Consider the following 24,625-nt stretch of genomic DNA (forward strand, 5'->3'; position numbering starts at 1 on the left):
CAACGTAGTCCATTACGGGTAAGACATTTGTGCAACGTGAAACAAGGCTTTCCACGCCGTCGGCGAAGAATTGTGGTGGCTAGTGACGACACCGTTGCCGAAGTGATGCTTTCACCTCCGCATCACAATTGTACCTCTGGCCATTAAGGTGAACCTTAAGTTTGGGGAAGAGCCAAAAGTTGCAGGGCGCAAGATCCGCACTATAGGCAGAATGAGGCAGAATATCAACAATACTTTGCCAGCAGATGGAACAACTTTGGATTTTGTTGGTGGAGGAGGGACATGTAGCGGTACTCCATCGACCGACGCTTCGTTTCCGGGTCGTAATGGTGTATCCACAACTCACTGCCCGCGATGAATGTTCCTGGGCGCACAACCTTCAGCAGTAAGAAATTCAATGACAGCCAGCTGTTTCAACTGGACGTCACCACTGGATGTCATAGATTGCTCCATTATTCTGGAACGAGTAGAGATAGGAAGGTGAAACAAGAAACATTCTACAACTAATAAACATCAGTGCATTAATGATAAACGGTTCAGAGTGTTTGCAATACTATTGGCCGAGTAGTGAACCTGAAGACATTACTTTCTGAATTTCTCACGTATTTTGAGTTTTCAATAGATTTTCCTTTCAGCTGAACTAGCGACTTTTATACAGTAACACATATACTTGGTCAAAAATATATTTGCTTTCATTATTTCGATTGTTCTCTCGTTTTAGAAGTATAATATTTCATTTACAGTTATGATGCACCATGGAAAGTATTGTTTATGTACTTGTAAGTGTTTAAACTGCTCATTCGAATTTATTTTTACCCATCTGCAAGCAAACGTATCATTCAACCTACACAAAATTTTGTCATTTTTTTTTTTTTTTTTTCTCCATGAAATTCAATGCATGTTATTTATTGATAGGAGTGCTATGTTTAATATTTCTCACACGTTAATTTGAAGAGTGATCATCACGATCTCTTCAGTGGCTCTGTTCATTTTATGAAGTTTTACTGGTAGTTTTACTTCTCTCTCGCTTACATTCTACAAAACCCTCCTTTAGGCTCTCGTAGATGATAAAGAAGGTTCATAATAAAATGGAAAACCTACTTCACCTTTAGTTATGGTTAAGCTTTTTAAAAAAAGAGAGAAAGAAAAAATATATACTTTAGTAATGGTTCAAATCTCCAGTTCTTTCATTGTAGCGCAGCTTATCAAAACTATTAATTTCGATAGGATGCTACACTGATCAAGCCACTTTAAACTACATGCTGGACCTTTTAAAGAATGAATTTAGAAAAAATAACTACATATTGGTAAATAACTATCTGTACCATTTCTGTGTCAAAATGGTATTTTGATATTATCTATGTATATATTCCACATAATTTTTAAGGAAATGTTTATAATTAATTAAATTAAACTTTTGGTTCCATTTATGAGCGTTTTTTTTATTTGAGCTGAAGTTTCAAGGACGATTTTCTAATGCCTTTATCAATGAAGTTAGAATGACACTTGAATATTGTAACTGATGATAAAATCAGTAAGTTAGCTTTGAAACATCAGTTTAAATAAATAATACACTGATGAAATACCAAAAGTATAATTTAATTAATCATCAATAAAAGTAATTAAAAGTACTACATGAATTCCATTAGAAGTGCTTTTAAATCCTTGAAAACAAGCAAGATCAGCTGAAATTCAAAAATCATTAATTTGTCCTCAATTTCACGTAAGAGCGATACTTACAGCGTCCTTATCAAGGCTACATATTTTTGTAGAAATAAGATGTTCGAGCAACCAGTCCACTGGTTTATCATTGTAAAACATTAGGAAAAACTGTATGAGCCATGGTAATTCCACACATTTAAACATTTTCCCTGAAAATTCAAAACAATAGAATATATTAAGACGTTTGAAAATTTAACAGACGTAGAAGAGTAGGAATAATGATATATTAATTTCGTAATACAATACAATGGACGCATTTGCGATAAAAATATATTCTTACATCAGTACAAATATCCAATATAGAGAGAAAGGGTTAAATTTTCAACTGCTACATGTTCTTCTTCAGAGTCAATACTAGGACGGCCTAGGAGTGTAGTTAGTTTTAGTTTTGCTTGCTAGACGCTAATGGATCTAATTTCTTGTTATACTTTTATTTTAAGTTTGGGTGTATGCACTGTTGCCATGTTGCTTTAGCTAACCAACTTTCAACCAATATGTTGCTGATTTAAAAAAAAAAAAAAAAAGCAAACGGTTATTTTTCATCATAAGAATATTAAAATATAAATCTACTGACAAAATCAAAATAACAGAATATTAATTATTGTCCGTAACTAATTATTGTGTGATCGAGAATAAATATACAAGGATAAATCAAAAAGTAAGGTGAAATTGCGTCAAACCCATAGTATTGTGTGTAGCTAATTAATTCTTTTCCATGTTACAGGTAATCTGGTAATAGAAATGTGACGGCTTGTACAACATTCTATGTCCACCTGTCTGGTGCTGAGAGCAACTCAAAGATGGCGCAACGACTGGAACATTACACCAAGGAGGAAGTGCGCGGTGTCATTCGTTTTTTCTGGGCCAAGAGAACAAAACCATGTGATATTCATCGAGAATGGGTGCAGGTCTACGGAGATAGTGTTATGTCGCTGAAACAAGTGTACGTGTGGTGTAACGCATTTGCAAGTGGTAGGAGTACTGTCACAGATGATAGAAGAAGTGGCAGACCATCAACGTCCATCACCGACACGAATGTGGCTGTCGTCGATGCCATGATTCGTGAAGACAGAAGAGTGCGGTTGCAGGACATTGCCAATGAATTGAATATCTCTTATGGTTCCGTAAACAGTATCGTCCATGACCAACTGGGCTTCACAAAAGTGTGTGCGCGCTGGGTACCCAAGCTTCTGAGTAACGAACACAAAAAACAGCGAATGGGCATTTCCCTGAGCCACCTCACACGTTATGCCGACGAAGGAAATTCATTCCTTCATCGCATCATAACGGGCGATGAAACTCCGATACCTCTATGGACACCTGAATCCAAACGTCAGAGCATGACATGGAAACATCCATCGTCACCACAGGCCAAGAAATGCAAGACAATAGCATCTGCCCAGAAAAAAATGGTTACTGTCTTTTGGGACCGTCTCGGTGTTATTCATGTTGAATTTCTGGAAAAGGGTACGACCATTAATGCAGACCCCTACTGCCAAACCCTGGACAGGCTGAAAGCAGCCATACGGCAAAAACGGTGGGGGGCACTCCGAGAGGGCGTGTTGTTATTGCATGATAACGCACGTCCACATACAGCCGAACGGACCCGTACACACCTCCGCTGGTTCAAGTGGGAAATTCTCGATCACCCTCCGTATAGCCCTGATTTAGCCCCGTCGGATTACCATTTGTTCGGCCCCCTGAAGCAATATCTCCGTGGGCATTGTTTCCAGACACTGACAGAGGCACAACAGGCTACACGTACCTGGTTAGGAAATCTGGAACCACATTTCTTTGCACAGGGCATGGATGATTTGGTGCCACATTGGAATAAATGTTTAGGCAACTACGGTTCCTTCTTCGAATAATAGTGTGATACCATACTTCAAACATAGTAAAGCTTCATCTGTACGCTTTTCTGTAAATCAACAATTCACCTTACTTTTTGATTCACCCTTGTAATAATTATTGTATTGTCGATTCATGGTCGGAAACAAGAAATATTAAATCAGAAATAATTATGTAATTATAACGTCAAAAGAAAAACTACAGTCCCTCAGAGTATAAACACTTCATCCAGTTCCTTGCCAGGTGGTAAAGTGCCCAGGACCGACGAGACGTTACCACGTTGGATAGAAACGGATATCCGCTGTATTAAATAAGATGTGGAGCGAACTTCGCCGGAAACACAAGAAATGCGCCTTCCTACCTCCCTAATGAATTCAAGACTTCTTGCACCCCAAGCACCACTTGTTTCAATAGCGATTGGAGTGAAAACAACCTTTTCGAGAAGGTTGTTGTATTTTCTTTGCTTTTCAGCTTCTCTGCGATTAGCAACAGCTCCAGCATTCAATACTGACAGAGGGAGACTTGAATGAGCGTATGTATCAGCGCATGTGAAGTCCCACAATAAACATTTACCTCTCATCCATGGAACCAGTGTCATCCCATCCGGTCGCTTTCCATCCGAACGACAGCAACCAGAAGGTTCCCGTATTGAAGGAAATCCAGCTGTGTTGAGGGCTCGTAGTATTATACCATTTACAGTGGAATGTCGGGCGAATCTACCAGCGCTCTTCATGCATGAAAGGCCATGCAGGCCACGTTGGTTAACCTCATCCCCACAAGCTGGACAGCGATGAGGCTCACAAACTGCTAAGCCTAAACGTAAGGCTGCAGCAATTCGAAAGCTTTCATTTGACAAATGAAGGCCTAAAGGCGGAGAAGGTATCGCCATCAACCATGCACCCGCTTCGGGAGACGAGGCAGCAAGAAGCCTGGCTTTATCTTCCGGAACAACAACAGATTGTAACAAATGATTATGTAATTGACATGCAATTGGTGTATACCAAGATGACTGATAACACTTTTTGTTAATCTCCGGAAGGCTTGTATCTGCCAAGTTTGCCCACTTATTAGATCCTTTTTGAACTGAACCATCTGGGTGCAAACAATAACCCTGTGGAAGGAGAGCTTCGATTAAACGCAGAGATCCGTGGTATAACGCTAAGAATGTAGGAATCGCCATATCCACACCTCGTCGAATACCAAAACCGCCCAAACCAACAGGTAAACATCCTTGTGTCCAAGAGGTGTCGTTTAAGGAGCAGTTCAGAATTGATTCAAGGCCAGTTTTCAGGACAGTATCATAAACAAATAAGAATATTTATTTTATTATAAGGTAGATAGATATAAGTGAAAATAAATATATTGACAAAAATAGATATATATATATGACAAAACAATAATGACTATTGTAACATTATAAAGTATTAACTGTTACGTACAAGTATAGCGTGCCAAATCCTTATTAGTTATCATTATTTTTATTTATTTATTTATATATTTATTTATTTTGCCTAATTATTTTACATTTCAAATTTAACAATCAAATATTGTTATAACTTACGGCTTCATTCAAATTTGTAAGATTCAAATTTATATTTATTAACAATATTCTTCTTCGTATTATTATTATTATTATTATTATTATTATTATTATTATTATTATTATTATTATTATTATTATTATTAATGTTAATTGGCGAAAATTTTATCCCGAATAGTTTACAAATTGCCTACAAATTGAAGACCTCTTTTAATTCTTTTCGGTTGGCAAAGTTCCCAAAATGGCTGATACATTTCCTCGTTGAATGGCTACACTAATGCGTTATATGAGAAATGTTCTAGCTCAGGTATCTTCCGATTTTAGCGAAACGTGTTAGCCAACTTCATTGATAAAATTAAACTCCTCTTGGCCCCATAAACCACTTGATTCAATTGCTATTGTAACAAATAAATATTTGTCCAATAGATTGATAAATTTATTTCTTTTCTCGACCTCTCTTCGAGCTGCTACGAGTCCTGCTCGAGTCAAAGTATCTGGTACATTTAAAGGAGCATAAGTGTTTGCACAGGTGAAATATTAAACAAGCTCCTTCCCTTTTTTTCCATGGCACTAACGTCATTCCGTCAGGCCTTTTTTGTGTCATTGCGGCTGCATGCATTTGGTTCTCTCACTGATGGAACGCCTGCTGAAATGAGACCTCTCAGAACGATACCATTTACACTGGTATGTCGTGAAAACCTTTTTACATGATAAGCAATTCTCTACTATCGACATGGTCGTTACAAGTGGAGTAACGGTGTGGCTCGTAGGTATCTATTCCTAAGCGTAGAGCAGTGACTATTCGAAAATTTTCGTTACATAGATGTAAGCTCTAAGAATGTGAAGACAAGGCTTGAAGCCATGCTCTGTTTTCAAGGGATGTGACAGCAAGAAGCCTGGCTTTATTTTCGAGGTTATCAGTTGATATTAATAGTGAAGCTAAACTGTTAAATTATGTTTGCAACATGCATATTTGCTATTTTGAGAATTACACACTTGTTTTCTTTTATTCACTGATTTATTTCACAATAATAAATAGTTTCATACGCAATATTATCATTTATAATTTTCGTCCATCAGTAACTATTTAGTGAAAATTGGTTACCTAGGCTGATCTGCTAAAAGTGTATATATATATATTGACAACAAAACACTGTGCTTGTGCCTATGAAGCCAGGGATGTAAACTAAGTGCACAGTAGTTGTTGCTTCTACTCACTATAAAAAGTAAGTAGGAACTAAAAACTTCTTTTATCTCCACCAACCTAAGAAACTTAGGATTTTATATTGACATGACATGCAAAGCGATATAATTAAAACATGATAAAGTTAATCTTTAGAGAACTCATTTATTCACTTATTGTTTTATAGTAGAGATTGAGTAGTAGGATGTTTGTCTGTGTTATTAAGTAAAATAGTCAATTTGCATTGCATAGAACTATCTATGAATTGGTCAAAGAATGAATATCAGAGATGTGATTCTAGCATACCTTTGATGAACGAGGTTTGAACTGCAGACTTCGAGGTTCGTCGCCCAGTGGATGGATGTCCACTGGAACGTGGTTCGATGTTGATCTCAATAATGGCTCATTGAGACTATTCCAAGAATGAAACTCCTTGGAGACTGTTCTATGGATACTGCTAACAACTGCTCCTCTACGGGTCTCCCAGAACTGATCCTCAACAGGTCTCTCAGAACTGATCCTGATTCCCTCAAACATTAGGTTTTTATCGTCATTCTCATGATGACGAATTCTCTTGTTGTTGATTGCTTATTCTAACGTTTCCCATCTCTGAGCCGAAATTGTGCTTATTCACAATTTCTGCATTTTCTTTCATTGACCAAATTCTGTAGACAGCCTATGTTTGCGATATTTCCACTTTTACCTAATTTCAGTTATGTGTCTGTGTTTACAAAATTTTCACAACGTTTGACATTTATGTATTTCATATTTGTTTTGTTATTATTGTGACACTGCAGACTAGTGTCTTTCTTCTTGATGAAACAACAGGCATCAGCAATGCCTACTGATGATATAACATGTCTGCCACTTGATTACAGCATTTTAGAATAATAAACAAAACATTGTCATAATTCTCTCTTTAAACCAATTAATGAAATTAATAAATTTTTTAAATCTTTACCTTTTCTATAATTTTGAAGTGTCGTGAAGCGCATACTGCAACACGCCCCTACTTTAAACTAAGGCATCTCCGATGCCGACTAGATCTTTGTAAAAGATCGGCTTTCGGAGAACTCCCTGTATATGAAATTTCAACATTGTTAGTATGAAAATTTTAAAAATAATTATTTTGAAATCGAAAGCCAAATTATTGTTAACACACAACAACAAGAATTAATGATATTAATTTTGATGAATTTTCTTTTTCCTGATTTCTTTTCCAAAAGTTCATTTAGTTTTTTTTTTTTTTTTTTTCACTTACAAATTCACATCTGTTTGATGAGAGCATACTCATCTGCTTGATAACAGCATGTGTCTGCCATCTATTGACAAAACACAACACTATTTGAACTTTGTTCGTTGTCGACACAATAATGAATGTTTCTAACCTAAGTCCTTTCTTAGGAAAATTGAAACAGCTCTATTCATATTCACACTATATATATACACACACTATAGTATTTGTTTATACACTTTCACTATGGATTTTCATTTAACTTCATCACAACACTAAAACACAAACATAAACATCATTCTGTTTTCCGCAACCTTGACACAAATTGATTACCATGGTTGGCAACACAATGTCAACCTCGAGTCAACGCTTTTATGCAAAAACTGTTGAACTCAGCAAAACTTCATCTCTCTCTCTCCTCCTTCTGCAATTTCCGCTCGACCTTGACTCAATTACATATTCACTCTACGTGTAAAGCGTCTTTCTGATACAGAATTGTCTACGTGCACTCACTATTACAGTTCTATTGTATGATAAAATATCATCCTGATACTACGCTCAACCAATTCATAGTTCAAATGCAAATTAAGTGTAAATCTAAATATATTACCCTTTTTTTTTTTTCAATGAAGTGTGTAAATTACGTGATGTTTAATTTCGTGTGTGAACGCGTTATTTATATATATTATATATTTTTTTTTCCAACATCCTTTATTGTGTTATAAATCATCTCTACTTTTAATGGTGAGTACTCTACTATTTTATTAATTACTTTATCAAATTTAAACATTGTTTATAATACTCTACATGTTACATTTTACAAATATTTTAATTTCTATTATTAATTATGTTCCGTAACCGATTATCTTTATTTATTCCTATTAGTAAATTACTTGTTTATCACAATTCACTGCACATAAAACGTATTTACAGATTCGGGGAAATTATACTGAAGCAGACTCATATTTCCATGAATCTGGGATCTAGGCCTTTGTTGTTGCCTTGCGGCCTTTCTCGCAAGCCATCATATAAATCCGTTTTATATACAGTTACTTTCTCTATTTATTTACTTCTTTTACTACTATTATTTATTTTAAAAAAAAATTATTTACTTTAAAACTCCCTTCTTCTCCATACTCAAAAATCTTATTTATTTATTTACCTATTAAAATTCGTCAAAATCGGTATAATAATCAACTTCAATCGATATCTCGATATTATATTGATACTAAATAGTACATTAATTGTACTTCATACTTGTCTATTTCTAGATCTTGACTCAAACGTCTTTAGTTACTGGCCTTGTAACCCAAAAACTATCTAAGCCATTGTCACATTCAGGTATAATTAATATAATAATAAATCAATCATAATAATTTTGATAATAATTAATCATAATAATCTTAATAATAATCAATAATAATATAATAATACAGTAATGTTAACTAGCGCTAAATAATAATAATTAATTAAATCATTTCTTGCCAAATGGCCTAAACGTTGAAACGAACGCTTTGATCAGTTTATAAACATGATACTATACTTCGTCTCATAGTGTGCTATATCTCTTAAGGGTATCTAAATCGACTGCATATAGCGTAGTCCTCTATCCCCTAAAATCTTATTTAGTAAGCTTATTTCTTTATCATAGCTATCTCTAGAGCTCTATATCTTAACTAGTATTTATCTTTAATGCTTACTCATATATTTATCTAGCTAGCTTTTTTTTTTCATTAACATTACTAAAAGATAATAATCATAATAATACTTAATACTCATAATAATCATAATAATCAATAATCATAATAATAATCGTCAAATCCATTGATAATAATAAAATATTTCAAGATTAATTAAAATCTTGCCTTGTCAAATCCATAATATTCTGTTTATTAATCTATATACTATTAAATTAGCTATCTATTTCTTTATTTTAATTATTTTCCTTCTCTTTTTCCTCTTTCCAGATCTTTCCATCTCATTTTCTCATTCCTTAATTTAAATGCATGTGATCAGTATAATTTTTTTTTTTTTTTTTACCTTTCCTTATCCTAGGAACTTAACTATTCTAACCCAATTGCTAGATAGCAAGTCTATTTTCTATTCTTAATTTTCTTAACACTTATGTTCTTAACATCTAACTTATGTCTAATCCTACAATCCAATTACAAAAAACTAAACAAAAATCCAAAATTTTGATCTTCCTAGTACTCGACTAAATAGGTAAGACTCACTAAAAAAAAAATTCACCGCTTTACGGAACGACAAGTGAGTATCCAATTCCTTTCTGTACCGCCTTAATGTCGCCGAAGACTTATGTGTTCCTACTAATTTTCGTGAGAGGTTTGGCGCACTCCCAGTTCAACGTCACGAAAATGTGATTTCTAACCTACCTAGGTTTTCCTATAAAGAATGTCCTAATTACATTGAATCTATTTACTATGACTTTTAACTTACTCACTATACATTTAAATTTCATCAATCCATTTTTTTTTCATTCTTTCTTGCCTTTATTTACTTATTTACTAATATAATATGTTCTTATTCTTCTATTTTTTTTTCAGATAGCTACTTAAAATTATCCTTCATGACCTAGTTATTTAATCCTATTTATTACTCTTTTTAAAAAAAAAAATTCTTATTACCTTAGTAATGTATTATTTACTATGTCTTGAAGACATTTCTGTTTATTTACTTTTATTTTAACTTCTAATGTTTACTTCCTTATTTTAACTTCATTTTATTTTAATCTTACTCAAAATTACTTATTTAAATTTTCCTAAAACTACAATAATATACAAATCCTCAACCTTATTATCTATATAATCATAATAATAATTCTTACTGACTAAACTAAATGTAATTCTTATTCTTAAACTACTTATACTTACACTAACTATAAATTTAATTAACTACTTATATCTATATATACCCGACTCCTATATTATAACCTTACAACTATAATTAATACTAATACTATCTACATACTAACTAGCCTATTGTTCTCTATTTACATATCTAAGTATGAATACTTATCATAGCATCCAAGCATGTCGCTGGATGAATAACAATGATGACAGCACTGTTGTCTTGATAACGACATTTCTACAAATGTTATGCCTAATGTTAGCACCCAGTGAGGGTGGGTGGTGCGGGTTAATTTACCCTTATGGCCTGAAGCCATGATTATAGCCTAGTGACTATACTATGTTCCTTAACATTGTAACGGAATTTTAGCCTTAACTTCTTTAAACATAATCAACCTCACACATGTTATTTTTTTTTTCTGATTACTCCTGGCTTGCGACAGGTAATTACTATTACTGGGAATCGAACTCCTGAGCATCTGCACCATGACAACAAAATACTGATTAATTATACGTAAGGAGATTCGATTACTTCGAGTACAAGCGTTTAAATTTTAAATGGGCATTTATTAAGTTAATAGTAGAGAGTTAGATGTTTGTTATGTCAGAATATTAAGTCCAAGTATTAAATCGCATTATTAGAACTATCTAATACTGTACTGAGACCGCTACGCGGCATACGCCTCACAGCATCTCGACCATGACAACATATACTGATCCAGGGATCGAACCTAGAGTCACCTTCACTTTATCACTATTGGGTTACTAAACTTATTAAACAGTAGACCTCCCGGAAATCGAACCAAAGGTCGCCTCCACCATTTCAACCTCCTTGCGGGAGCGTATCTCGACTTAATCACTAATTATAATGCGAAAGGAGATTGAATTAACACATGATAAAGTTAATCTTTAGAGAACTCATTTATTCACTTATTGTTTTATAGTAGAGATTGAGTAGTAGGATGTTTGTCTGTGTTATTAAGTAAAATAGTCAATTTGCATTGCATAGAACTATCTATGAATTGGTCAAAGAATGAATATCAGAGATGTGATTCTAGCATACCTTTGATGAACGAGGTTTGAACTGCAGACTTCGAGGTTCGTCGCCCAGTGGATGGATGTCCACTGGAACGTGGTTCGATGTTGATCTCAATAATGGCTCATTGAGACTATTCCAAGAATGAAACTCCTTGGAGACTGTTCTATGGATACTGCTAACAACTGCTCCTCTACGGGTCTCCCAGAACTGATCCTCAACAGGTCTCTCAGAACTGATCCTGATTCCCTCAAACATTAGGTTTTTATCGTCATTCTCATGATGACGAATTCTCTTGTTGTTGATTGCTTATTCTAACGTTTCCCATCTCTGAGCCGAAATTGTGCTTATTCACAATTTCTGCATTTTCTTTCATTGACCAAATTCTGTAGACAGCCTATGTTTGCGATATTTCCACTTTTACCTAATTTCAGTTATGTGTCTGTGTTTACAAAATTTTCACAACGTTTGACATTTATGTATTTCATATTTGTTTTGTTATTATTGTGACACTGCAGACTAGTGTCTTTCTTCTTGATGAAACAACAGGCATCAGCAATGCCTACTGATGATATAACATGTCTGCCACTTGATTACAGCATTTTAGAATAATAAACAAAACATTGTCATAATTCTCTCTTTAAACCAATTAATGAAATTAATAAATTTTTTAAATCTTTACCTTTTCTATAATTTTGAAGTGTCGTGAAGCGCATACTGCAACAATATATATATATATATATATATATATATATATATATATATATATATATATATATTCAAGTTCAGGTAACTAATGCCTGAATCACTGAATATTTAATTCACTCATATTCATTCGTACTGGCAACACATTTCCTACAACCCATGTTCTGATGTAGTGCCTGAACGATGCAGTTCAATTTTGTTTCTCCAGTGTTTACATAGCGTATTGGGTAAAAATTTGCGTACTATTGTATAGTTTAAGTTCATTAATGGGTAGTTAATCAAACAATACTTACACACCTTCATTTCCTAATAGTACTGTTATTGTTAATGATCGTTAATAAGCTCAATGTACTTGGCCTCCTAGACTGTATATTAAAGACTGTCTCACGGAATATAAAATAATTTCACATCACTTACTATACGTGCAATGAAAAGAACAGTTTTTATTATTATTACCTAAGAAACCTGAATATATATTATTTTTTTGATTCTGAAACATAATGTCTCATGTAATAAAACATACTGTTACATGAACTAGAAAAACAAATCTCTGAACAAAGCAACGTTTGTTTTTATTTTAAAATAATAACTGTAACAGTTTCGCTAACTAACTGAACATATTGGCTTCATCAGACACTATGAAACCAATCGCCAACTAACTGAACATATTGGCTTCATCAGACATTGTGAAGCCAATCGCCAACTGACTGAACATATTGGCTTCATCAGACACTATGAAGCCAATCGCCAACTAACTAAACATATTGGCTTCATCAGACACTGTGAAGTTAATCGCTAATTGACTGAACATATTGGCTTCATCAGACACTATGAAACCAATCGCCAACTAACTGAACATATTGGCTTCATCAGACACTATGAAACCAATCGCCAACTAACTGAACATATTGGCTTCATCAGACACTGAAGCCAATCGCCAACTGACTGAACATATTGGCTTCATCAGACACTGTGAAGCCAATCGCCAACTGACTGAACATATTGGCTTCATCAGACACTGTGAAGCCAATCGCTAACTAACTGAACATATTGGCTTCATCAGACACTATGAAACCAATCGCTAACTAACTGAACATATTGGCTTGATCAGACACTATGAAACCAATCGCTAACTAACTGAGCATATTGGCTTCATCAGACACTATGAAACCAATCGCTAACTAACTGAACATATTGGCTTCATCAGACACTGTGAAGCCAATCGCCAACTGACTGAACATATTGGCTTCAGCAGACACTATGAAGAACTGAACATATTAGCTTCATCAGACACTGTGAAGCCAATCGCCAACTAGCTGAACATATTGGCTTTATCAGACACTGTGAAACCAATCGCCAATTAACTGAACATATTCGCTTCATCAGACACTGTGAAGCCAATCGCCAACTAACTGAATATATTGGCTTCATCAGACACTGTGAAGCCAATCACCAACTGACTGAACATATTGGCTTCATCAGACACAATGAAGCCAATCGCCAACTAACTGAACATATTGATTTGTTAGACACCTCATCAGACAATGTCTGATGAAGCCAATATGTTCAGTTAGTTGGCGAAACTGTTACACAGTTATTATTTTAAAACAAAAACAAACGTTGCTTTGTTCAGAGATTTGTTTTTCTCGTTTACGTTATTTAAACAGCAAAGCTAATATGAACCAGTTAGTAATACTATTGCAGATTACATAATTAAGGAAAATACTTTCCGTCTTGTACGGTTCTGAACTAACATTTCCTAAAACAGTGAAGAATATTTCTTGAGATAAAAACTTTTCCAAAATAATCCAATTGAACTGTTTAAAAAACATTACTATAGTAATTATAGTTCTGAAGCAGGCGCTTCGCTCCATGCTATCCCATCACCTTCTTTAGGATTGCATCTTCCCAATGATAGTTTTCGAATTGCCAGTGCACTGCGTTTGGGAGCAGATGTTTGCGAGCAACACAGATGTCCAGTCTGTAGAAGTGTCATAAACAAGAAGGGCCTTCACGGACTCTCCTGTACCAATAGTGCGGGCAGACATTCACGCCACTCCAGCGTCAACGACATTGTCATGAGGGCACTAATTTCAGCAGGCGTTCTTTCTATACCCGAACCGTTGGGATGCAGTCGTGCAGACGGTAAGAAGCCAGATGGTATGACCATAATACCGTGGAAGAAAGGAAAAGCACTTCTATGGAATTTTACTTGTTCCAATACCTTCGCCCCATCAAATCTACATTCTTCTTCAGCACAAGCTGACATTGTGGCTGCTCGCCGTGAAACAGAAAAACGCAAGAAGTACAGCAATTTCCTTGACAAATATCATTTTGTCACTATAGCTATCGAATCAGGTGGTTCCTGGGGTCCCGAAGGTCTTAACTTTATAAAAGAAGTCGGACACCGCATTTATTTATCGTCGGAAGACGCTAGAGCAACCTCTTTTCTACTGCAACACGTCAGTATGGCAGTACAAAGAGGGAACGTTGCATCAGTTTTGGGAACGCTACCCCCTGGTAAGGAACTGGAGGAGATCTTTTTTCTGTAATCATCTCGGCAAAAGTTTGAAAGTTGGAGAATTATTTAATTTCAAGATAATCGTCAAGCAGATCTTAAAATTATTGAGTTGAAACAACGTTGACTCAAAAATATACTTTTTTAGCTTTACTTCTTAATATGTTATTATCTAACACATATATTATGTTAAAATTCACATAACAATTTGCCTCATATAAATTCTGTGTCATCAGTTTATGTACAAATCCATTGTTGTAAAGAAAATATTATACATCAGTTAAAGGAAATATCAGCTTATGAATTCAAATAAACAGTAATTATTATATTGTTACAAATAGCAATACAGAAGTAAATGTCTACAATAAATCTTAATTTCATTTGAGTGGTATTACTTTAAGAAAAATGAAGCAAGCATTGAATTGTTCCTGGCGATGTGATTTTAGTAATTCTTCTTGGGCTATCAGCCAGGTAAATGTATTGATATCCGACGTTTCGGATGCAGAATGAAGAATATCTCTTTACCACCGTATTGTCTTTCATCGGCCGCACCTCCGGCAAACTCAGCAGAATACTTGCCAGATATGGTATAAGAATTATTCACAAACCTCCAGCCAACATCAGATCATTACTTAAACCAGTGAAAGACTACCATCACCTGCACACTCTTAGTGTATATCGTATACCATACGAATGTGGCAGCATACACAGAACAGATTCGATGTACAATAGAATAACGATGCAAAGAACATAACAGCAACTTCAACAACCTGAAAAGTCAGGACTAGCACAGCTTGGACACAGAATTGATTTTGCAAATACCACCATAGTAGCCAAGTGTAGCAATTTTTGGGACAAAATAATAAAGGAAGCATAGCCATCTCACGTAAAAGGAACAATCTCAATGGAGACAATGGGTTTCAACTCAGCCCTATCTGATTCGATGTACAATAGAATAACGATGCAAAGAACATAACAGCAACTTCAACAACCTGAAAAGTCAGGACTAGCACAGCTTGGACACAGAATTGATTTTGCAAATACCACCATAGTAGCCAAGTGTAGCAATTTTTGGGACAAAATAATAAAGGAAGCATAGCCATCTCACGTAAAAGGAACAATCTCAATGGAGACAATGGGTTTCAACTCAGCCCTATCTGATCGGACCTTTTCAACAACAAAAAACAGACACTTCAACAAAGTCATTTCTCGCAGCAACAACAACAGACAATCAGGAGCCAACATCCCTAAGCCAATCACAAGCCCCCATTCACATCTCTGCTTCTAAATAGTCGCCATATATACATGCTCATATCTCCGGCCTCTTCATTACAATTCCTGAAGATGAGTGCAATGTCTGCATTCAAAACGTCGGATGTCAATACATTCACCTGGCTAATAGCCCGAGAAGAGTTATTTAAGAAACAAATTTACAGCAAAAGAAACCTTCAATGACAGCTTTCAAAAGTCACAGGAAAAGTCACGAGGGTCAGGCTCATAAGTGGCCGACAGGTGATATGGAGGTAAGGCGACTACACGTACTGAGGGTGGTAAGGTGTGCCGAAGCTTTTAACACCATGCTACGGCCGCCTTTAACTCACCGAAGTTTCCCCTGGCATTAATTTTACAATGCTGGCTAAACCCTTGATCGCTGTGGAAAAAGGATGTTTGCGGGCATCTCCTGATATTTTTTTAAACACCAATTGTCTTTTTAAGAAAAAAATATAAACAAAAAACAAGGCTTATTCTCTTTTCTGTTGGAATGATTAACTCTAGAAGTTCAATTCTCAGTTATGATAGACAATTTCTTGTAGCTACTTAAGATTTTGAGTCGATTGGGGTCTGAGAAGGTATTTCAACCCAGAAATCCAGTCTAGAAAACAGGAAATAATCACATTGGATCATCGGTCAGTTGAACAAACAATATGCCAGTCATAATCTTTGGGGATTTTGGCTTTTGGGGATTTAATTTTTTTTTGTCTTTGACGATACCTGAAGATGATCCTAAAGTTTCAGATACTACTAGCATAATATGATTATCTTGCCAGAGTGCTCGAACTTTAGTCCCCACAACCGTAAATTATGGCAAAGTGGCTTGAAAATGTATATACATGTAATTTCAACGTTGTACAACAGGATAATCCATGTTTTTCCTCTCTCGCCGTAGATTCTTTCAGTGGCAGTAATTTCACTAACACAGCACATGAAGCGAGAGTCACAGTGTTATACAAGTATTACAAAAATGAAATCGACGTTGTCTCTTACAGAAAAGCAGCTGAACCATTCGAAATAAATATTTGAACATAGTGTCTACCTAGAACTGAGATTTTATCGTACCACTCGAGGTAAAGTGCATATCCTAAGGGGAGAGAGGGGGATTCAAAATTTATGTCAAAAAATGTCTATCTCGAGAGCTCTTCAAGTTAAGAAGATGAAACTCCGGGTATAAAATACTAAATATAAAGTAATAAACATCTGTTCAATTGTTTTCGAGAATTCCACTACTAGGAAAGGGAAGGAGGCAATTTCATAAATATCTTCGAAGTTGTCTCTCTAATCATCACGGGAAAATGACTGAAGCATTTGAAACTATTTTCGAACATAACACTTCACTCGAGCCACGTTCTTATCATGTTACTTTCATTAAAATGGTTATCCCAATATTTTCCATACACCTATTTTTCCCGTGCATTTCAGCTAGTAGTAGTAGTAGTATTCGTGGTAATAATAATAATAATAATAATAATAATAATAATAATAATAATAATAATAATAATAATAATAATAATAATAATAATAATAATTCAAAATCCCCCGACAAAACTCGGCCTAATTCTTTTCTTTGGAACTTGCTGGAACAGAAATGTAAGAAATAAACCACATATGAACGACAACTTGAAAGAAACGTTCAGAAATTGAAAGACTAAGCAAACCCATTAGTAGTGGATTTCAGAATTTGGTGAGATGTATACTAACACATGTGGACATAAAAGAAAATCACTTCTAGCATCTATTACGAACACGTTATATTGTAAAACTTTCGAGGTAATTGTTGACAAAGTTCCAAGTAATTTAGGTAGTGACTCATAATTGGGAAGTATAACAATTTGGTGTCTCTAGCAAAGTAATCATCCTGTATTATATTTAGAAGGATAGAAGTTGCAGCAACTTTAAGATGAGATTCAACAATGGTCTCTTCTACACATTATCTTACAAATTCAAAGATTAGGATTGTAGATGAAATAAAAAAAAATGAAATCTTTCAGTTTAACGTCCCTCGTTTATGCCTGTTAGGCTAAGTGAATGATGCTGGAAGAATTAGTGGAATGAGAATATAGGAGGAAAATGTAGTACTCCGAGAAAACCCACGGACACGATGTTGTCAACCACGAACTGATTGGAGCGGGGATCGAACCAGGGACCCCACGAACCAGAAGTAAGAGCCCTACCACTGAGCGACCGTGCCCTCTCCCACCGCTTAGAATTATAAATGACAGTAAACTAAATTAAATGGTACAAAATTTGGAACTGAATTTAATATAGTACTGGGGAATGTCAATGACTGTATCTCTAAAACTAATTCTGATACTGCTATTAACATGTTTTATACTACATATAACTATAATAAATAACATTCTAAATAACTTGTTGATATGAAATTAACACACACACTAACTATGCTTACCTATAAACCCAAGCTGACAAAATTCCAAAACAAACCATGGCTCTTTATTAGCAATTTTTTGAAGAGCAAAATTTTTCATAATCGATACAAAATTTTTCTTAGCTAATATATCATCTTCAAGTTGAACATAGAACGTTCCTTTCGGTTGAGCATACATCATAAGAAATGCAAAATCCAGATTCTGTTTTGTTCTCCATCGAACTCTCTCGATGGGGTCACCTAGTGTCTGTCTAAGGTTATCTAAGTCTGGATAATATGAAACAGGGGGTGATATTACGTCCACTAAGCCAGCTTCTACTTCCTCAGTAAACCTGAAACGAAACAAAATTAATACGTTGTCTGTTAATGAGCTGACGATATTACATAAAAATCAAAGGATGAGGCTCATTTCTCATAGGCCGTCCCTGGCAAATAATCCAATTAATCATATGTGTGAAAGTACTACATGAGTTAACACGAAGAAACAAATTAGTTTGGACAAAGGTCAAACAGAGGCGCGAAAATTAAATTTGGTATATATATATATATTTCAATATCAGTAAGATCTTTAGAATCAGAATGCACTCACCTTGGGGAAATGTATTATTAGCAAGTTATAGTCAATCAAAATATAAAGTTTAAACCTTAACTATTTTAAACTGTTGTCTGTGTTATACAAACAAAAGACCGTAGTAATTTGTATAAATATAAGTCTTTTACAGAGCCGAAAGTTCAAGACATTTGGCATGCAGTCCAACTGCACTGACTACTCGACGATCTGTTTTATGTGATAAGCGGCATCTTATTAGGCTTTTAAGTTTAACATATCAATTTTTTCCAACTTTGATTGATCATAGCTCGCCAATAGTACATTTCCTCAAGGTGTGTGTGTGCTCATTTTAAAAGTCTTATAAGTACTATTGAAATATATAATAAAAATTCAAACTTCGTGTTTTTTTAAAGTTATGTATATTTTTGTACTTTTCCCATTTATGATAACGCGTCTCTGTTTGATCTTTGCCTAAACTAATATAGTTTTTCGTATTAACTCAAATAGTACTTTAACATAGGGTTCATTGGAATATCTGCCGGGAAAATGGCCTATGGGAAATGAGCCTCATCCTTTCTTGATATAAGTAATGTGTGGTTCTCAAACTGTGGAAGTTTTCGTGTCTACAAATCAAAAGGAAAAGACCATATATACGCTACGTATTTCTACAAGTTATTGGTATGTGTTAAATATTAACGAACGTAGAAATCAACGAACTATCAAAATGTAAAGTTTCAAATTCTTCAGTTTATTCAACTAATGTTCGCTATTAATTACACTGGAACTGTTATTGTGTTGATTATTATGTGTAAATGCCTAGATAAATGATATGTTGACTAGGCTTTGCTTCTAAGAATGAACTCAAGAAATAAGAAGAGAATATATATAATAGATATAGATATAGATATATTATGATTATTATTAAACAAAAACTAATTTCCCGTTTCGGCAAGTTTTTACTTTGGTCATTTCATTCAATGAATCGTCCAATCAATCGATTCATAGGGAACTAGTTCCTCGGAACAATCCATTAAATATCACTAGGAATTAGTTCCTCAATTAACCTAACTTTACCTAACATAACTTAATTTAACCTAACCTAACCATCAACAGTAAGTCCTCACGTGACTCGATACCAGTAACGAATCTAGAAAAACAGATACGTTCTCAAAACCGAAAACAAAAGATCCAAATCAGTGAAACCAAATCATTGAATAAAATGAATGAGATGACCAAAGTAAAAACTTCCACCTGTTTTTTTTTTATTATTATTTATTTATTTTTTTAATAGACTTCAGAAACTATGGAACTACACAATTCTTCACAATGTACTTTGTTGAGTAGCGCAGTTAATTATTTGAACACCGATAATGACGGAACTTAGCGCCGAAACGGTCTGCAGAAATACATATTTTGGATGCTTGAAAGTAAGGTGATCTTTTTTATATATATATATCATTTCAACTCATTTGAGAAAAGCTATAGAGTGATTAAATTTAAGGTAACTTGGGAGAAATTATAAACCTTTTCATAGAAATAATCTGAAAATATTAGAAAATTACTTACTGATCTTCAATTTGTTTTGCTACTTCTACAACATAATCTCGATCAGTCTGTGAAAGAAACAAAAACACTTAAGTACCTTAGTAACCCAACACATAGACAAAAATTAGTTTTAAAAAATCTAATAACGTTCATAAAAACTGTTCAAAACATTTAACACATTTAAAAGCTCAAATCTGAATTTTAATTCTCTACTTTGAGCCACCAACAGAACCAAAAGCCAAGTGGCAAAACCTTTAACATATACAGCTACAATGATATGACTTTTTTCCACTCCAGGAACTCCAAGAAGCATTAACATTGAAACAAACAAACAAACAAACAAAAACAAATTGCTTAGTCGTATACAAATAACGGACAAGCTTCAAAAATTTATTTGGCATTAACAAAAAGTAATTATCAGCTGTAGTACATGATCCGTTTCTTATCATAAAGAATTATGCTTAAAAATGGTATAAGAATGGATCAGTTACTTAAGTAAGACTGGAACTGTCTATTTGGATCAATTTTGTCATATGATGGCTAATCAATGTTGAATATTATCTCTTATAAAATTAGAGGAAATTCTCACTGAGACACAACACACACAAACACAATTATATTACATAGTATCATAATAAAAAGTACTTACAGATAGCTTTAAACACAAACAATGAAAGCGTTATACTCACAGCAGATAAACTTAGCTTTCAAGCCTCGAATGGCTTATCATCATTGTCTTCAGAATGAAAGGAAGAAGAAAATACTAGAGAGATGCCCGGTCGTGTAACACAGTTAATTGTTTTGAATGTTATGACAGAAGAATGATAGCCAGGCCAATATAGGGATACGATTTCAGGAGCAAATACAACGTTAGAAAGATGGAGATATGAGCTGCAGAAGATCACTTTTGACAAACTTTGACTAGAGATATAATAAGACTGAAGATCAGAGGGAAAGCTGATAAAATATAATGTGAGATAATGGATAATTAATAATAATAATAATAATAATAATAATAATAATAATAATAATAATAATAATAATAATAATAATAATAATAATAATAATAATATTAATAATAATAATAATAATAATAAAAAGGGGATAGACTGATCAGCCAGGGAGATATGTCCAAATTAGTCTTTTACTTGTGGCAATGACTATCTGTGGCAATGTGACCTGTTACTGACAACCATTATCACTAAATAGTTAAGAGTCCAGTTGCAAATAAAAATTTAGATGGCTCTCATTTAATTTTAACTGAGGTGTGTTTCATGCAGATATCTTAGGGAATTTTAATAAGAGTTACTTGCTAATAGATCCCGTTTGTTAGTTGTGGAACAAAGAACCAACGATCATGCCGCTAATAAAAAGTGCCCACGCTTGAATAAATTACTAATTGTGATTTTATACTAATTTGAGGACGCTGAATCCCAATGAACTTCTAATTGTGCCTCTTATACTAATTTGATGTCGCGGAATCCCAATGAATTTCTAACTGCTTTTTATACTAATTTGAGGACGTTCAATCCCATCCTAATGAATTTCTAACTATGCTTTTTATACGAATTTGGGAACTATGAATCTCAACGAATTTCTAATTGCGCTTTTTATACTATTGAGGACGCTGAATCCCAATGAATTTCTAACTATGCTTTTTACACAAATTTGAGGACGCTGAATCCCAATGAATTTCTAACTGCACTTTTTATACAAATTTGAGGACGCTGAATCCCAATGAATTTCTAATTGTGCTTTTAATACAAATTTGAGGACGGTGAATCCCAATGAATTTCTAATTGCGCTTTTAATACTAAATTGAAGATGCTGAATCCCAATGAATTTCTAACTGCGCTTTTTATACTAATTGTAGGACGCTGAATCTCAATAAATTTCTAATTGCGCTTTGTACACTAATTTAAGATCGCTGAATCTAATGGAACTATTTTCAAATATAATCGCTAACGGAGTCATGAGAAAAAACAACCTCGAAGTTGGGATATTGATATTTATTTACAGGCACCCCATAGACGCATATATTTAAAAATAGATTAATTGAATTCAGTATCCTTAAATTAGTATAAAAAACGCAACTAGAAATTCGTTGGAATTCAGCGTCCTCAACTAGTATCGAAAGAACATTTAAAACTTTATCCACGCGTGGGCACTTTTTACTAGTGGGCATGATCGGTAGTTCTTTGTTTCTCATTTATATACGGGTAATGCTGCTGTTCGAGAAATAATCCTTGCTTACGTTACAGGTACAAGGAAAACTACGAAGGATGTAAGCTACAGACAGACAATATGTTAACACACTCAGGAATTTCAAGAATCATCTCACTTAGTTCCTTGCACTTTCAAGCTTTCGGGTATTCCCTAGATTCATGTTCACGGAGAATAAAAATAGGTGTAAAAATAACAAAACCATCAAGGGAACAACAACAACATAGGAATAGAATTACCAGACAAGAGCAATGACGTCACACCTTGTCAATGTTGCTTGTTACGTGTCAGAGAACATTTTAAGAGATGCTAAAACAAAATATCTGGTTTCAGGTATTCGAAAATCAAAGCATAACACAATATTGTAAGCTCAAGCATTTTATTTGAGCCAAGAATGTAACAGAAAGATTTCTTTTCGAATTTTTTTTTATTTTATTTTTCTAGAACATCCAAAATTTAACATTGATAACGTTTGGTTAAAAGTGAAATGGGAGTGAAAAATATATATTTTATAGGGTTATTCAAAAAGCGCGCTGGTTTTGGATCGTCTGGCAAATTTTTGTTTCTCGGTTCCCGACATTGTTTTATATTGTTGCTCTACGCACAAACATTGCGATTGTCTCCTTAGTATGAATTTGCCATATTTCTTCCGTCTGTGTCTAGGCATGGAGTTCACTATAGCGTTTACTATAGTGCCAATTGTGAAAACTTTTCATCAGAACGGAGAGTTATGCAGCAACTATCAGGCGACTTCGCGCTGTTCTTGGGCGAACTGAGGCACCGAATGAATCAACAGTTCATAAACTTATAAAAAAGTTAATTGAAACGGGTTCAACAGTGAATATTAATAGTCCTGGGCGTCGTTGTAGTGATGGTTCTGAGCAAAACATTGCAGTGATAACGAATTTCACGAACAGAGTTATTGCATGTCAGTGCAGTAGAGGAGGAGGTCATATGCCTGACGTCATTCACCGTATCTGAAATCGCAATGTGTGGTGAACATGTTTATGAATTTTTTTAGTGTGTTTGAAACAATAAAGTTCATAATTTGGTGTAACAAAACAGACACGCTTTTTGAATAACCCTGGAGAGCTTTTGTGAACGCGGCATTGAACCTCCGGGTTTCATAGGCCATAGAGTGAGTGAGTTAGTTAGTTATATATCCAGTGTTGGCACAATAAAAACATTAATATGAATAGGCAATCTTTTAAGCCTGAATAAAAGAATGCACAACTTGAGCCCGCCATTTCACAGCATACCACATCATCACTTGCGAAACAATCAGCAATTGACAAGTTGAATCTTTACCGCTTGTCTTTTGTAAGTCCAGTTTTAAATTTTATTTTCTTGATGTCTATATTTCTCTCACTTTTATTTTTAGCCTCCGTAAACAAAGCTCCAAGGGAAGAGCCGAAAGCTTTTCAGAAATCAGAATCTAAAGTAAGTGCTATAAGGGATGTTATATTAAGGTCACATATTAATTATGTAATTTTACAGGATGACATTAACGAAAGTTAGATGATCACAAACTTAAAATTAAAGATGCAAGAAATAAAGGATAACAGAAGAGAAAAAAATTAATAAGTAAATATTAATATACTTAGCAATAATTTGAGGAAATTACAGTTCTGCTTATACATCCATTGACTGAAAACAAGACAGTTACAACTGTATTTTTAATTAGCAATTTAAAATGCTTATTTTTTTATTCACTCATCTTATCTTCAAAAGACTACTTATGAAATTATTTATTAATAAATTGATGATCATAAATTGTTAAATAGTGGATAGTAAACCTCTAACACAATAATACCCTTAATGAACGTAGCTCATAAAGCACCGTCTCTCAGAAATAGGAATTCAAAAGTGGAGCAGCATAGTTGCATAGTCTTTGAATGTACTAACAATATACAAAGTCTTCTTTAAATTAAAACCACTTGAAACCATACTCAGTGTATCCGAAAATTTAATATTTAAAGTCGTAGAAGAA

At 34.3% G+C, this 24,625-nt stretch overlaps 1 protein-coding gene and 1 long non-coding RNA gene across 3 annotated transcripts in view; one reads left to right on the plus strand and one right to left on the minus strand.

Annotated features, from left to right (window-relative positions):
- The window catches only part of Mgat4a (alpha-1,3-mannosyl-glycoprotein 4-beta-N-acetylglucosaminyltransferase a), a 726,029-nt gene that overhangs the window by 40,728 nt on the left and 660,676 nt on the right, over positions 1 to 24,625 (minus strand). For both annotated transcript variants that reach the window (XM_081727920.1, XM_081727921.1), the window contains exons 6-8: positions 20,434 to 20,480; positions 18,339 to 18,649; positions 1,741 to 1,871 (exon numbers count right to left, since the gene is read on the minus strand). In XM_081727920.1, coding sequence (XP_081584046.1) covers positions 1,741 to 1,871; positions 18,339 to 18,649; positions 20,434 to 20,480 — 489 coding nt within the window. The remainder of the gene's footprint in view (positions 1 to 1,740; positions 1,872 to 18,338; positions 18,650 to 20,433; positions 20,481 to 24,625) is intronic.
- LOC145662392 (uncharacterized) overlaps positions 6,814 to 24,625 on the plus strand; it is a 93,220-nt gene continuing 75,408 nt past the window's right edge. The window contains exon 1 of the long non-coding RNA XR_014127030.1: positions 6,814 to 8,271. This is a non-coding gene — a long non-coding RNA (uncharacterized LOC145662392). The remainder of the gene's footprint in view (positions 8,272 to 24,625) is intronic.

This window comes from Thermobia domestica, chromosome 10 (assembly GCF_964235325.1).
Source record: "Thermobia domestica chromosome 10, izTheDome1.hap1.1, whole genome shotgun sequence".
NCBI classification, from domain to species: Eukaryota; Metazoa; Arthropoda; class Insecta; order Zygentoma; family Lepismatidae; genus Thermobia; species Thermobia domestica.